This window comes from Rosa chinensis, chromosome 1 (genome assembly GCF_002994745.2).
Source record: "Rosa chinensis cultivar Old Blush chromosome 1, RchiOBHm-V2, whole genome shotgun sequence".
Classification (NCBI taxonomy): domain Eukaryota; kingdom Viridiplantae; phylum Streptophyta; class Magnoliopsida; order Rosales; family Rosaceae; genus Rosa; species Rosa chinensis.
Window position 1 is genome coordinate 4,675,506 of NC_037088.1, and position 17,141 is coordinate 4,692,646.

Sequence of the window (17,141 nt, forward strand, 5' to 3'; positions counted from 1 at the left end):
CTCTCCTTTGCAAATGTAGTGTGAAAGCAGATGGAAAGCTACAACTCTACAAGGCAAGTTTTCTAATCATCCAATTATATTGAATTTGGTGTTTCATAAATCATGATGATCATGCTTCTATTGCATCATATTTAATATAATATATTTACTGCAGTATGATCAGATTTTTAGAAGAAGACTAACTGTTGATGTGAATGAAATCAAGTTCTCCCCTCCTTTAAGTTTCCCTTTTGCTTGTCATAGTTCTATTTAGTCTGTACTAATACTTATATCAATATTCAACTATCATTCAGGTTGAACTAATCCAACTGCGTAATATGGTGGAGGATATATCCATCATTAATAAGAATCTGGACCTGAGACTGATGTTAAACATGAAGAGAGTCTTAACAACTCAGACTGTAAGTTACTTCACCTCGTACCATTGGAAATTTCATTTATATTCTTTGTTGTTTTGGAAAAAGAAGAACCTATTATTATAAAAACAAGCTACAAAAAAAGGTGAAATGTTATCTATGTGTTCAGATGACGAGAGTTAATCACATTGGATCAAGGGATGAACTTTTGTACCTTGCAATGAGGTTGTGTAATCGGATAATCCTTTTCTGTTTCAGGATGATGAGATGCAAAGCATTAAGGATCTGGTTGATTCAGCGATTAGTATTAGTACGATATTCCAGACCAAGCTATATTGATAGAAGTAGGTTTGCTTACACATGGTTGTGTCGAACGTTTGGTGTATGTAGTTGCATGAAACTGAATCACTACATGGCTGCAATTCGATCCGTAGATGAGTTTGTTCATCTAGATTGATTAGGCTGGTTTGGTGGCAGTTGAGGTTTTGTGTTTGCTATCTCTCTACATTTTGTAGTTTTATTGTTTTACTCTGTGTATCATGCTTTCTGGTTTAATCAATAAAAGGTGTTTCTTTTCAAATCATGCTTTAAAGCTAGAGGTGAATCAAGTCAAAATGGATACAAATAAGAAATTGATGATATGTTTCCTAACATGACAACCTTTAACTAGACAGCTCGATGCAACTTAATTAGTTATTGAGTTAATTAGTTATCATATCATTTGTGGATATTTACTGATCATTTGTTTCTAGGTGCAGTCCTTACTTTCTAGAGCTGATGCTAAAGTGAAGGAGTTGCGACATTCAATTGATGTTTTAAAGGCTGAAAGTGAACATTTTGTCCACGCAGTGAAGAAAGAGAAGGTGATAGGTCAAGTGGTAGGATAGAGATTGACGATGATGTAGAAGAAGAATATCATGGTAATGGTGCACAAGAAATGGAAACAATAAGAAATAGCATTACTCAAAGTTTGATGAGTGCGCGTAATAACGTGAACATTTGAATATATTATGATATTTTTTGTGGTTACTTGATGCGAACCAGAAACCAATTGTTATTAATGTTACTAATATATTTGTATAAATTATTTTTAAAATTGTCCAATATTAATCATATGGTCACCATGATTTATAAAAATTAAAAGTTGACAAAAATTAATAAGGACATAATAAAGATTAAAAATGATAACAAAAGCATTTGAACAACATTGTATTACCAAACAATCAAGGCAAAATAATCTCATGTCCAATTTGGTCATTCCACAAACAAAAAGCACAAGCCAGTTTGAGTTTACCAAACATTTTGCCACTGCTTTTGCCACTGACATCACTTATAAAAAGCCAGTTAACCAAACACTTAGCTGCTTTGCTTTTCAGCTACTTATTCTCGCTTTTCAGCTACTTATTCTCAGAAATAAGCAGAAGCCAGCTTTTCCTCAGAGAACAGCCATACCAAACATAGCCAAAGTAGTCTCTAGAGTAGTTGCTTACCATAAATGAGAGGAGAAACATGTATAGATAGTGAAGGTTTGACTTTTCATCTCTCTTTTAATGTAGGACTAAATGTGGGTTACCAAAATTGGTAATGTCTAATGGCCAAGTATTTGTGGTGTTTCTACTCAGCGCATAACGAGTATCAAAAGCTTCAATTCCTGGGTAGAAATCACACAGCCATGAGGCTGAACACGCACTAAAGAAGAGTGTACCTCACTAAAATAACACATTACACCACTGTATCAATAGTACTCTTGAGCAAATCCAAATCCATCCATCACCATATAAAAGAATTGTTGATGTAATGAACGTCATGTGAGTTTTTTTTTTAATGAACATCATGTGAGTGTTTTTTTTTTTTTAGAAGAACATCATGTGAGTTGGAGGATCTCATATATAGAAATCACATTTCTGTCAAATAAAAATAGTTTTGGTGATCCAAATTAATTTTTTTGACCACTAAATCAAATAAAGCAGTTGGAAAAAGAAAAAGAAGATAAAAAGAAGAGCAATGGTATGAGGTGGACCGGGTTGGAAATTGAGATTGATTGATGGATGGATGTGATTTAAAAATGTCGGTGTTTAATTTCGCCATCCCTCTCTCTCTGTCTCTGTCTCTCTTTTTCCTCAGCCTCTCTGTATATTTAACCAAATATAGCTTTTCACCAGCGAATCTCTCTCTCTAAGTATCTATCTAGTCTTGAGCTTCCGTAAGAAAAAGTCTTCTAGTTTTCTCGGTCTGTCTCGGATCCTCCTTTTCGATTTAAAAACCAATACATTCATACTCACATTATCTTCCAAACCCCAAACCCCCACACACTCACACGTTTTCTCTTCTTTCTTGATAATTCTCTCTTTGATGATGATAATGATGTTGTGGGAATTTGGTGCAGATCTTCGTAACTTGGTTGTTTTTGGGATTTTAAGGAGATGTCGAAAGCTGATCTCTCTCTCTCTCTCTCTAGAATAAGCTTAGGAGGATCTTAGTTGATTTAACTATAATCTTTACTTACAATGTTGTTTTGAGTAGTAAGCAGAGTCAAGATGATCAAAGCTAATCTATAAATTATGAGACTTGAAATCATGGAAAACACACAGGTATTGTTGGGTGATCTATTATGGGTTTAGGGAATGTTTGTACATGTCACGTGGGTCTGATGTGTAACATGTGATGCTTGGTGGCTGCCCATTCACGTTTGTATGGCTCTGCCTCAAGTTTTTATAGGTCCCAATTTCAAGTGTGGTCCTCTACAAATTTTTTTTTTGGTATCTAGAAATAAGTGTGGTCCTCACGTCAACACAGTCTTCGACGACCCTGATCAGGCTCGTTGACCCCCGCCACTTGGGTATCAAAGATTGGGCTCACTACCCAACACCCCCTGCTCAGCACAGCTCCCCTCAACAAACAATATACTGGCCAAACGGAGACCTATCTTAGCCGGGGAGTGGGGGACTCCCTGGGGGGCCTAGCAGGGGCCCACCCGAAAGGGTATAAAGCGTTTGCTTAGAACAAATCCATGGTTGACAACGCACTGACGCTAATTATGCTTTCGCAAGACTAGCAGAAGTAACGCTTCAAACCGCTAGGCAACTCCCCAACCAATATTGCTTTCCTTGACTGGGGATTTGGAGGACTTGTACTTACATGAGCATTTGCCAAGCATAATTAGCTATAATGAGCCACACTCATACCACCACCAGCTGTACCAACTACCATTAAGGGTATGACATACGGAAACACAGCCAAACTGGCTATCACCCGAGCCCCGGCTCATCCCAAAATCACCGCTGACGCGCCGTGCCAAGATCATCTCACTGAAACATCAGAAGCTAGGAACTGAAGCATATCAGTCCCATATTGAAAACAAGGAAGAGATCAGTCCCTTCCCCACCTATAAAAGGTCCACTCCTCTCTCCTCATTAATTACGCATTTTACTACTTTACCTATTGTTATTCTGTCAACATAAATACATTGACTAACTTAGGCATCGGAGAAAAGAAGACTGTCAACCGTGGTCTCCCTCTGATGCCCCTTTGTATTTCATTTGACAGATAGCGGAATCAACAAAGAATACCACAAGTAGCGGTTTGCCCCTCGAACCAACGTTAACCAAGATTCGGCTACATTAACAAAGTTCTCCCCTCCTTTAAGTTTCCCTTTTTCCTTGTCATAGTTCTATTTAGTATCTACTAATACTTATATGAATATTCAACTATCATCCAGGTCGAACTAATCCAACTGCGTAATATGGTGGTGGATATATCCATCCCTAATAAGAATCTGGACCGGAGACTGATGTTAAACATGAAGAGAGTCTCAACAACTCAGACTATAAGTTACTTCGCCTCGTACCTTTGGAAATTTCATTTATATTCTTTGTTGTTTTGGAAAAAGAAGAAACTAATTATTATAAAAACAAGCTACAGAAAAAGGTGAAATGTTATCTATGTGTTCAGATGACCAGAGTTAATCACATTGGATCAAGAGGATGAACTTTTGTACTTTGCAATGAGGTTGTGTAATCGGATAATCCTTTTCTGTTTCAGGATGATGAGATGCAAAGCATTAAGGATCTGGTTGATTCTGCGATTAGTATTAGTACGATATTCTAGACCATGCTATATTGATAGAAGTAGGTTTGCTTACACATGGTTGTGTCAAACATTTGGTGTATGTAGTTGCATGAAACTGAATCACTACATGGCTGCAATTTGATCCGTAGATGAGTTTGTTCATCTAGATTGATTAGGCTGGTTTGGTGGCAGTTGAGGTTTTGTGTTTGCTATCTCTCAACATTTTGTAGTTTTATTGTCGGGCTAAATACTAGTTAGTACTCTGTGGTTTAGGTCCAAAATCAATTTAGTCCCTGGACTTCCAATTTCATCAAAAACACCCCTGCACCTTCAATTTTGATCTAGTTGGTCAAATTCGTTAATATTCTATTATGGATTCAAGTTATAGTTGGATTATTTGTTGAAAAATTATTTATTTTTAATAGTATGACTCACTCCTAAATTGACTATGCAGACCACCTCGACACCACATCATAAAACATAGGTCATATATGAGCTACATTAATAAGTTAAATAACTCAATTGTCGAAAAACTAACAAATTGGACCTATTAGATCAAAATTGAAAGTGCAGGGGTGTTTTTGATGAAATTAGAAGTTCAGGGACTGAATTGATTTTGGACCTAAACCACAGGGTAGTAATTTGTATTTAGCCCTTTATTGTTTTACTCTGTGTGTCTTGCTTTCTGATTTAATCAATAAAATGTGTTTCTTTTCAAATCATGCTTTAAAGCTAGATGTGAATCAAGTCAAAATGGATACAAATAAGAAATTGATGATGTGTTTCCTAACATGACAACCTTTAACTAGACAGCTCGATGCAACTTAATTAGTTATTGCGTTAATTAGTTATCATATCATTTGTGGATATTTACTGATAATTTTTTTCTGGGTGCAGTCCTTACTTTCTAGAGCTGATGCTAAAGTGAAGGAGTTGCGACATTCAATCGATGTTTTAAAGGCTGAAAGTGAACATTTTGTCCACGCAATGAAGAATGAGAAGGTGATAGGTCTAGTGGTGGGATGGAGATTGATGATGATGTAGAAGAAGAATATCATGGTAATGGTGCACAAGAAATGGAAACAATAAGAAATAACATTACTCAAAGTTTGATGAGTGCGCGTAATAACGTGAACATTTGAATATATTATGATATTTTTTGTGGTTACTTGATGCGAACCAGAAACCAATTGTTATTAATGTTACTAATATATTTGTATAAATTATTTTTAAAATTGTCCAATATTAATCATATGGTCACCATGATTTATAAAAATTGAAAGTTGACAAAAATTAATAAGGGACATAATAAAGATTAAAAATAATAACAAAAGCATTTGAACAACATTGTATTACCAAACAATTAAGGCAAAATATTCTCATGTCCAATTTGGTCATTCCACAAACAAAAAGCACAAGCCAGTTTGAGTTTACCAAACACTTTGCCACTGCTTTTGCCACTGACAGCACTTATAAAAAGCCAGTTTACCAAACACTCAGCTGCTTTACTTTTCAGCTACTTATTCTCATAAATAAGCAGAAGCCAGTTTTTCCTCAAAGAACAGCCATACCAAACATAGCCAAAGTAGTCTCTAGAGTAGTTGCTTACCATAAATGAGAGGAGAAACATGTATAGATAGTAAAGGTTTGACTTTTCATCTCTTTTTTTTTTTTTTTTTTGAATAAAGGGCTGGTGCAGCTGCCCTCAAGCCTTGAATAATGAATATGAAAATGTCGAATACAAGGGGGGACATTAAGCCTAAACCCCTGATTACAATAAGCATCTAGAGAACGTCCTGAAATAGTATCATGCGTCTGTATCAAATAATTGTATTCAACTAGGCACCATCTAGCAAAGAGCGCACTACTGGCTGCTCTATTTGCTTTGACATAGCGGTGACATAACGGAAAGATAACTCGATATGTAACTTGATTACAACGTAGCATAATTACCTTACGCACAGTTTTCCTACTATGTTGCTGCTGGAGGATAAATCCGACGACATTTAGTCTCACCCTGCCACTAGGAGGCAGCGACCATTTGACAAAACAAGGAACTTGTCGCATACTTAGAGCAGACAAGGCACATTGAGTGCATACACAGGCATACAACTCGACTAGCCCTACATGAAAACTGTAGGGACTTATTGCTCGCAAAAAGCGCAACCATATTAAACAACGTAAAACAAATAACAACATTTAAGTAAAAATAAAAAACTGCCAGGTCAAAGCCCAAGAAATGAGCCCAACCCCACAGACCAGCCCTGATTGGGCCCAAATTCTGAACTCAGGCCCAAATTCGAGCACAAGCCATTCTGTCAAGGAAGTGAGAAGACCACATCCCACCATCGAAGCCTGCCTCCAACCCAGCACGGCCACCCCCGACCTGCCAACCTCTTCGCCGCATGACCACCTTAGCCAGATCAAATCCAGATCGCGCCAGATCTTTCCCCAGATCAGAACCTTTCTCAGATCGAAACCAATTCCAACCCAGATCGCGCCACCAGGAGCACTCCAGATCGCGCCACCAGGAGCACTCCAGATCGGACACCAAAGAGATCGGATCAGCCACGATCGCCGATCCAAATCTAGCCACTCCGCTATGCCACGCCACCACCTCCGATAGCCGCTGTGATCTCTCTCATTCCTCACCTCACACACCGCCGTAATCTCCTCAATTCAGACGATCAATCGAGGAGGTCTGCCTCACACCCATGCAGGGACAACAAAGACCCGTTCGACGACATAGAAAAGGCTCACCGCTGGACAGGGAGTACAATCTCTCTTTTTTCTTCAGGCGCGTGCAAGCGCGTTCTCCAATTTCTTCAACACTTTAGTTAATAAAAATCTGGGTTCTTTTAATGTAGGACTAAATGCGGATTACCAAAATTGGTAGCGAATTTTCATCTTTCTTTTAATGTAGGACTAAATGTGGGTTACCAAAATTGGTAACGTCTAATGGCCAAGGATTTGTGGTGTTTCTACTCAGCGCACAACGAGTATCAACAGCTTCAATTCTTGGGTAGAAACCACATAGCCATGAGGCTGAACACGCACTAAAAAAGAGTGCACCTCACTAAAATAACACATTACATCACCGTATCAATAGTACTCTTGAGCAAATCCAAATCCATCCATCACCATATAAAAGAATTGTTGATGTAATGAACATCATGTGAGTTTTTTTTTTAATGAACATCATGTGAGTGTTTTTTTTTTTTTTTTGAGAAGAGCATCATGTGAGTTGGAGGATCTCATATATAGAAATCACATTTCTGTCAAATAAAAATAGTTTTGGTGATCCAAATTTATTTTTTTGACCACTTAATCAAATAAAGCAGTTGCAAAAAGAAAAAGAAGATTTTAAGAAGAGCAATGATATGAGGTGGATAGGGTTGGAAATCGAGATTGATGGATGGATGGATGGATGTGACTTAAAACGTGGGTGTTTAATTGCGCCATCCCTCTCTCTGTCTGTCATTCCTCAGCCTCTCTGTATATTTATGGATAGCTAAACATTCTTATGGATACCTAAACAACGTTTTAGCTGTTTACCTGAGAATGAGGCTCTGAATTTTAGTCTGTAATTATGTTTGAATAAAGAGAAAATTAGATATAAACCCAAAAATATAAGCTTCTATTGAGAAAAACCCATAGATATTTTTCTTTCAATTTACACCCACTCTACATAAGCAAACCTTCCATATAGAGTATATGTCTATAATTAATGGTTTTTCTCATTCTTTTGATATATCTAATATGCCCTTCTGATTATGGAGGGTTAAATTAAGTAACTTGCTTAATCTTATCATCCATTTGAATTTGAAATATTAAGCTAAAAAATCAATCATAATCAATTACGTCCTTAATTTCTTCCTTACTTTATATTTTGATTACTGACTTGAGTATATATTTCTATATATGATCATTACAATAGTAGCTCATTTCTAGCACAAATTTCAATTATTGTTTTCCTTATATGTAGGTATTTTGTTTTCGAATTGATTTTCAATTTTCTTTTCCTTGATGGGGTCAATTATTGTTTCAAAAGATGAAAAGAGATTTTGATTCAATCACTTGGAGAAAATGTTTTTCTTGCTTGAAAGAAATGGTGGGGGGCAAGAGGTATGATACTTCTTTCTTGTGTCTATGAAGAACGACTAAAGAAATGTTCTTAAAGAAAAGAAAAGGATTCGAGATGGGGTCAAGAAATGGGGAAAAAAGCTTCTGTTATTGTGTTTTCACTTCTAGGCTCACACTCGGTGACTCTATATTCTCGAAAGATTTCTAATTATAAGGTATGTATCTTGTTCTTGGATTACTTTCTTCTTCTTTTTAGGTATATTGTCATATTAATCCCATGATAGCTTTCTACTCTCAACAACTACATTTCTAATTTACCTACTGAGTAATTAGATGTAAGTGAGGCTTGAATACCATAAACCTTCAATCTAAAAAAAAGTCGTATCTTCTACGATCATAGGTATAATATAATAGAAAACCTAATAAAGAGGTATGATACAAAAAAAAAAAAATAATAATCATAATATAGAGGTGTTTGTGTCATACAAAAAGAAATAAAAAGAAACCTCCTATATATTAGATACATACTTGAAATCAAATTAACTAGAAAAAGTGTTCTGATGATCAAGTACTTTATTATATAGGTATACGCATATATTATAGATACTTTCAACCTAATAAACATGGTCAACTCGCAATGATAGAATACCTAAAAAAGAGGCTGATGTTGAAAATGATTCTAATAAATAGGTTGATATGAAAATTTCTAGAAATCAAGTTAGCTAAACATACCTATCTAATCTTTAGGTTGTAATTAACCTTTGAATTTAGAAAATTATGTAAAAAAAGATCCATAATTCTAGCAATCATGATGAATTTAATGAAAATTGCGATAATAATGGGACCAATAAAAAAGATCTACAATTAAGGTATTTAAAGATGACGTTAATTTTGCTAGTTGACTTATGTTTGCCAGATTTAAATTATGGCAATTTGTGTAATTCTTCAAAAAATGAAATCTAATATTTTATCCTAGTAGGCAATAATTGGGTATAAATTGAAAAGAAATAATAGGTGGGTTTTTTCTATTAGATCTTTTAGAAATTGGGTGAATAATGAAATGCCCCTTTATATAATTTCAGATCGCTCATCCACTTTGTCAATTATGTTTTAAATTTTAGTTTGATATTTTAAAATGTTTATAAAAGTTTCTGCCTCTATTCCTGTACCTTTTAGGCTTAAACTTTCTATTTCTTAGAAAAAGTTGACTCAGCTTAAGATAGAAACAAGCAGCAGTGATTCCGCTTGTTAAAGTAACCGTTAGGTGAAAAACTTGGGCATGTTGAAGGCTAGTTTTGTTTTTCTCAAAAGTGTGAACAGTTTTTTTAGAAAAAACAAAGGTTAGACCCAAAAGTTAGCATAGGACATATCTGATATGTTTAGAAAAGACTACCCCTATAGGTCTTTTCCTCTAAGATTTGTGTAAATGGGCACAATACAAACCTGTTGGTGCAAGTGGGCAAAATACATGTGATTTCTGGGTAAACATGAATTAACCATTCTCATAAATAAGCAGAAGCTAGCTTTTCCTCAAATAACAGCCATACCAAACATAGCCAAAGTAGTCTCTAGAGTAGTTGCTTACCATAAATGAGAGGAGAAACATGTATAGATAGTGAAGGTTTGACTTTTCATCTCTCTTTTAATGTAGGACTAAATGCGGGTACCACAATTGGTAGCGACTTTTCATCTCTCTTTTAATGTAGGACTAAATGTGGGTTACCAAAATTGGTAACGTCTAATGGCCAAGTATTTGTGGTGTTTCTACTCAGCGCACAACGTGTATCAACAGCTTCAATTCCTGGGTAGAAATCACATAGCCATGAGGCTGAACACGCACTAAAAAAGAGTGTACCTCACTAAAATAAGCAGAAGCTAGCTTTTCCTCAAAGAACAGCCATACCAAACATAGCCAAAGTAGTCTCTAGAGTAGTTGCTTACCATAAATGAGAGGAGAAACATGTATAGATAGTGAAGGTTTGACTTTTCATCTCTCTTTTAATGTAGGACTAAATGCGGGTACCACAATTGGTAGCGACTTTTCATCTCTCTTTTAATGTAGGACTAAATGTGGGTTACCAAAATTGGTAACGTCTAATGGCCAAGTATTTGTGGTGTTTCTACTCAGCGCACAACGTGTATCAACAGCTTCGATTCCTGGGTAGAAATCACATAGCCATGAGGCTGAACACGCACTAAAAAAAAGTGTACCTCACTAAAATAACACATTACATCACCATATCAATACTACTCTCGAGCAAATCCAAATCCATCCATCACCATATAAAAGAATTGCTGATATAATAAACATCATGTGAGTTTTTTTTTTAATGAACATCATGTGAGTGTTTTTTTTTTTTGTTTTTTTTGAGAAGAACATCATGTGAGTTGGAGGATCTCATATATAGAAATCACATTTCTGTCAAATAAAAATAGTTTTGGCGATCCAAATTTATTTTTTTGACCACTTAATCAAATAAAGCAGTTGCAAAAAGAAAAAGAAGATAAAAAGAAGAGCAATGATATGAGGTGGACAGGGTTGGAAATCGAGATTGATGGATGGATGTGATTTAAAACGTGGGTGTTTAATTGCGCCATCCCTCTTTCTGTCTGTCATTCCTCAGCCTCTCTGTATATTTAACCAAATATAGCTTTTCTCCAGCGAATCTCTCTCTCTAAGTATCTATCTAGTCTTTGAGCCTCCGTCAGAAAAAGTCTTCTCGTTTTTCTCGGGCTGTCTCGTATCCTCCTTTTCCATGTAAAAACCAGTACTTTCGTACTCACATTATCTTCCAAACCCCGAACCCAAACCCAAACCCCCACACACACACGCACGTTTTCTCTTCTTTCTTAATAGTTCTCTCTTTGATGATGATAATGATGTTGTGGGAATTTGATGTAGATCTCTGTAACTCGGTTGTTTCTGGGATTTTAAGGAGATGTCGAAAGCTGGAGCATTTGATCTTGCATCGGGTCTCGGTGGCAAGATCGACAAAAGAGATGTTCTTTCTGCTGTTGACAAGTATGTTATGTTCTCCCATTCTAAATCTCTCTCTCTCTCTCTCTCTAAATTGTAGTGATGATCTGATCTCTCTCTCTCTCTCTCTCTCTCTCTCTCTCCCTCTCTCTTCCCAGATTAAGCTTAGGATTAACTATAATCTTTACTTACAATGTTGTTTTGAGTAGTAAGCACAGTCAAGATGATCAAAGCTAATCTTTAAATTATGAGACTTGCAATGATGGAAAACACCCAGCGGTCTATTATTGGTTTAGGGAATGTTTGTACAAGTCACGTGGGTCTGATGTGTAACATGTGATGCTTGATGGCTGCCCATCCACGCTTGTATGGCTCTGCCTCAAGTTTTTATAGGTCCCAATTTCAAGTGTGGTCCTCTACAATTTTTTTTTTTTTTTTTTTGGTATCCATAAATAAGTAGGGGAAATAAATTGAGTTCTGGGAAAATTGTGCTTACTTTGATTTGGTACTGGGGAATTATTTTGCAATTACACTATTAATGAGAGTCTGAATGGTAGTTGTCGTGTTTTATTTCCTTTTCTAGTTCTAGGTGATTTCTTGTCAGATCTACCTAACTTAAAAGGGTTGAAGCTCTATTTTTTGGAATGTAGCTTTAGGCTATTAATAAGCAACCATGAAATCTTGCCAAAAGGCAAATTACACCAGAACTTTTCACTATGAGTTTCTTTTTAAGTTTTTATTATTATGTTGAATTTTTATTTGCCTTTTACACTTTTGGAACTGAATTACGTTTTTCTTATGTTCTAATAGAAGTTTTAGTGGGTTTTATCCTTTGAAATAAGTAATTAGTTAGATAATGGGTTAAAACACTCGACTTCACGCTTTTCATGAGTTATGTGTGTATTGAGGATTAAAGCCTAGGAATTCTTGCAAAAAAGAATATCAAACAAGTTTAATTAACAATTGTTCGATTTGGGAGCATTTAGAGGGCTATGATTTTCCCTCAATTTACAAAATCATGGTTCTTTTTTATTTTTTTGGTGTGTTAGTTCTGAATTCTTTGTTGCAGCTAGGTTACTATACTTTGTAAACTGCAATTTTCTTTCAAGTGCTATAACATTGTAGATAAGGACCTAACGTTTGTTCAACTTTTTCAATTTGATGTTAATACACCACAGTGTTTAATTCATAGTCTCTTCATGTTAAATATTGAACATAGCCACCTGTTGTATGGGTTGTGACACAATAAGGACTTCAAAGCAGTTGTTTATTTTTATCAAACTATTAAATGCAGCTGGGTACCAATTCTTGACCCTCTTGTAATGTAAAGATCCAAGAAAAAATAACCAGACATAATGTATCCTCATAACCTTTTATTTTACTTATCTATTTTTTCATGTCCTGGGATATGTGGTTGTGATATCAGTTAATTGAACAATGGTTCAGGTATGAGAAGTATCATGTCTGTTATGGAGGTGAAGAGGAAGCGAGAAAATCAAACTATACTGATATGGTAAGAGAAGCTCTGTTTTTAACCCTTGTCTGTTGCATGGTCAATTATATCTGTCTGATTCGAAGAACCTGTTTTAACTCCCTTTTTTTATAAGCTATATGTTCCTGATTGGGATTGTGCTTCTCTCTCTTGGGGATATTATTCAACTTATATATCAGATTCATGAGATACGCTGCAAACTTGTTTATCTATTTATAGTGACACTTTCCCTGGAAAAGAGTGCTGTTTTACAATGTACATGCTCCTAATAAGCTACCTTATCCTCATAGATAAGGCATAGCAATTTAAAAGATATAAATTTTTTAATATCATTGGTAATGTGACTCAAGTATGACAAGCTATGGGGTGAGGATTTTACAGATATTAACTTGATGGATTATGTTGTGCATAGGGGGCAAGTTTAGCCTTTCGATGTGTCTATAGATTTTAAAGGATGAATGATTCTTTGTACTAATTAACATGGTTACCTTTTCTTTGGTTTCAGGTTAATAAATATTATGATCTGGTTACCAGCTTTTATGAGTATGGCTGGGGAGAGTCCTTCCATTTTGCACCCAGGTTCCTCCTTTTTCCTATTTCCACAAAGAAGCCATGAAATCTTTCATGTAAAAACAAAAAACCAATGAAGTATCATCTCTTTTACAAGAGTTTCTGATGATGAACCTTTTTCTTGCAGATGGAAAGGAGAGTCTCTTCGAGAGAGCATCAAGAGGCATGAACACTTCCTTGCCTTACAACTAGGACTGAAACCTGGACAGAAGGTTTGCCTTCTCAAGTAGACTTAATGTAACACGGATTATTAAGCCGGGGAGATACTTCAGTATTTGGTTCAATATGGTGACTTGGTTTTTGGTATCTTTTGGTGCTAGGTTTTGGATGTAGGTTGTGGAATTGGAGGACCACTTAGAGAAATAGCACGCTTCAGGTGAATGCCATTTAATTATTTTTACTTTGGTTGATGTGGTCTGTCTTGTTGTGGCTATGATATTTTGATTTGAAGTTGCACACACACATCTAGAGGCCAGACTATGCTATCAAATGTGCTTTTAGCTCCCTTATCTGCACTGTTTCTTTATAAATTTTGAATCTGTACTACTATTGCCAAATAATACTACATACAATTAACATTGACTATTAGGCCATTTGCAATGTTCTGATTGAGTAGAAAATAATTGAATTGTTCAAGAAGAAAACTCTGGAAATTCTTGTCTATAATTTTGTATATGGTGGTTTATGCAGCTCGACGTCAATTACTGGGTTGAACAACAATGAATATCAGATAACAAGAGGAAAGGTTGGTGCATATTGAACAACTTGCTTTGATATATTTTCAATAGCTAGTCTGGAATGTTTCTCAATTTTCTTCAATGGAAGTATAAAATCTAGAAGACGTTTTTTTTTTTTTCCATCTTTGAAATTACCACTGGGATGACTCTGTTTCAAGGTGGCTTAATTTTCAAGCGTTTTTTGCTCCATAGGAACTGAACCGCATTGTTGGAATTGACAAGACCTGTGACTTTGTTAAGGTTGGTAGTCCAGTATATTAAGTTCATGTTTTTGGAGGTTCCTTTATGAAGTACTCCTCGCCTCCCTTCTTAATTTTCTACAGCAATGAGTTAATAATTTATACTTTGTACTTGTATGATGCAGGCCGACTTCATGAAAATACCATTTCCTGAAAATACGTTTGATGCAGTATATGCAATCGAAGCTACCTGCCATGCACCAGATGCGGTAAGTTGCCTTTTCAGTTTTTGGCTTGGAGGCTTCTAACTCATTTAAAGATCAAAAGCAAATACTCAATGGTAAATCCAGATGCGTCTGATGGCTTAATATTTGGTTCTTTCTGTGCAGTATGGATGTTATAAAGAGATTTATAGAGTACTAAAACCTGGTCAATGTTTTGCTGCATATGAGTGGTGCATGACTGATTCGTTTGATCCCAATAACGCAGAACATCAAAAAATTAAGGTATGAACCAGATGCATAAATCTAGATGTTGATCTAAATCTTTAAATTACTTCTGAATGGATTTTAGATTTTGAGTAGACACATATATGAACACAATTTTATTTACACAGGCAGAGATTGAGATTGGTGATGGCCTCCCGGACATCAGATTGACAGTAAAGTGCCTTGAAGCTTTGAAGCAAGCAGGTTTTGAGGTCAGTTGACAGGTTTTTCTTTCTTTCTAAAATCTTATAACATACGACGGAATTTTTTGTTTAATTTTATTTGTTTCTTTTTTTCTTGTGACCAAAGGTCATATGGGAGAAAGATCTTGCAAAGGACGTAAAGGAGTCACCTCTTCCTTGGTACTTGCCTTTGGACACAAGTCGCATTTCACTTAGTAGTTTCCGTCTAACAGCTGTTGGCCGCTTTTTTACTAGAAACATGGTACGATTTTTTGATATTATGGTTATCAAAAGATTTGGAAGGCCTCTTTCTTCCATTGATTTTATGCAGCATAGTAAATATGTCTCTTTTACTATTCATGTAGGTCAAAGCTTTAGAATATGTTGGACTTGCTCCACAAGGAAGCCAAAGAGTTCAAGATTTTCTAGAGAAAGCTGCTGAAGGGCTAGTCGAAGGTGGAAAGTAAGTATTCTTTTTTACATGCATAGTGCTTCATAGATTGAACCTTCATCCTGACCACTGACCAGTGTATGGGAATAGTAAATTTGCTGAAAGATGTAGTATTTTGTCTGGAGTCCTTTGCCTCAAAACAAGATTTATACAGCATGACTTCATAATTATTGTCTTAGGTAGCTTGCAGTCACATTACTGGTTATTGAAGTCGAACAATATGATTCATTTTCTTTTTCTTCTCATTTTTCACTGATAATATCGGAAAACAGAACCATATAGATTCTCAGCTTCTAAATTAGAGTACAAGAAGTGGATTGGATTAGATTGAGATTTCAAAATTTCCTCTTGTGGAGTAGATTATATTCTGTCTTTAATCAGTCCAAGAGATTTACATATACTGGCTATACTGACAATTATGTTCTTGATTAATGATTTTCAGGAAAGAGATCTTCACACCAATGTATTTCTTTGTGGCCCGGAAGCCACTTTCAGCTGCAGATAGTCAGTAAATTAGTAGTGCAGGCTAGTTAACCTGCCGCTGTGGTTTCAGAATCTTCCCAGGGAACTCATGGAGAAGAAGATGTACTTTAGAATTGATCTGTGATCATGCTTACCTGACATGGAAGTTGTCTAAAGCTGCTTGTTTGTGTTTTATCATGTGTGTTTATCTGTTATTAGCATCTGTATTTGTATTTGTACTCGCCTACCTTGTCCAGACAATGAGAGAACGAAATTTCAACGCTGCTTCAGCTGGTTTGTTTGTCTGTTCATGTATTGTTTCTTTCTTTCTTTCTTTATTTCATGTATTATTATACCCCTGCGTCTCCATGTGGAAATTTAGACTTGTTCACCAGCAACATGTGCACAAGTAGACGTAACTTAGTATCAAACCAGCTAGTTGATAACTGTAGGTTTGTCTCTCATTTAGTTGAATTTTCTTTTTGTCGGTTTTCTTTTACTCTAGTCTGTTTTTGAGATTAATACTTGTATTGTCCAGAAGATGCTGCCTTCATTTTCTATTCTTTTAGCTACTTATTCTCCAGTTGGTCCTATTTTCATGCTTTGATTTACATCATCTAACAGAATGCATCGTTTTCTCGATGCAGTTATTTCATTTTATTTTGTCAAAAGAAGGTATATAAGGTCACGCTGGAAATTAATGTTCAGCCTGTTTACATGTAATGAGTTGACATAGTATTTTCTGCGTTCAAACTATAGTTGTAATTATTCGTTATTTGTGACTTGTGACTACTAATCTCTATAGCACACAAAATTAGACTTTCAGCATGATACTGCAGAAGTAATTGAGATGTGAGAAACCAAGGGACCAAAAAAATCACCTAAAAGAAAAAGAAAAAAATCTCATTTTGCTCGCTTATAGGAAGGTCATGACGGCGGGAGAAAACAAATAATGGTCATAGTCTCTCAAAACTAGACTCATCAGGTACTTTAGAGTTTAATCGTGAGATGATTATTAGTAAAATTTTAAACATGAATGTACAGCTCATCAAAGGATTGAACTTAAAAATCAATGAGTTCATATTCGATCATTTCT

General features: G+C 35.7%; 1 protein-coding gene across 2 annotated transcripts; it reads left to right on the top strand.

Moving 5' to 3' along the window:
- The first annotated feature begins 2,593 nt into the window (after nt 1–2,593).
- On the top strand, nt 2,594–16,402 carry LOC112181939 (cycloartenol-C-24-methyltransferase). 2 transcript variants are annotated; one of them, XM_040513010.1, is made up of 14 exons: nt 2,594–2,612; nt 11,410–11,529; nt 12,931–12,997; nt 13,482–13,555; nt 13,674–13,758; nt 13,867–13,922; nt 14,237–14,291; nt 14,476–14,523; nt 14,648–14,731; nt 14,852–14,968; nt 15,079–15,162; nt 15,260–15,394; nt 15,498–15,595; nt 16,026–16,402. In XM_040513010.1, the coding sequence occupies exons 2-14, from the start codon at nt 11,447–11,449 to the stop codon at nt 16,093–16,095; spliced, it is 1,056 nt and encodes a 351-aa protein (XP_040368944.1). In that variant the 5' UTR covers nt 2,594–2,612; nt 11,410–11,446; the 3' UTR covers nt 16,096–16,402. The 2 variants fall into 2 exon arrangements, with proteins under 2 accessions (XP_040368944.1, XP_024176112.1); XM_024320344.2 differs by lacking the exon at nt 2,594–2,612 and adding an exon at nt 11,106–11,265.
- The last annotated feature ends 739 nt before the right edge of the window (nt 16,403–17,141 follow it).

What these genes read in the sequence shown, in the direction of transcription:
- LOC112181939 (XM_040513010.1), top strand. Translation starts at nt 11,447, where the DNA reads ATGTCGAAAGCTGGAGCATTTGATCTTGCATCGGGTCTCGGTGGCAAG. An exon ending in CCTGCCATGCACCAGATGCG is followed by an intron (nt 14,732 to 14,851) that starts GTAAGTTGCCTT and finishes CTTTCTGTGCAG; the next exon opens with TATGGATGTTATAAAGAGAT. An exon ending in GGGCTAGTCGAAGGTGGAAA is followed by an intron (nt 15,596 to 16,025) that starts GTAAGTATTCTT and finishes AATGATTTTCAG; the next exon opens with GAAAGAGATCTTCACACCAA.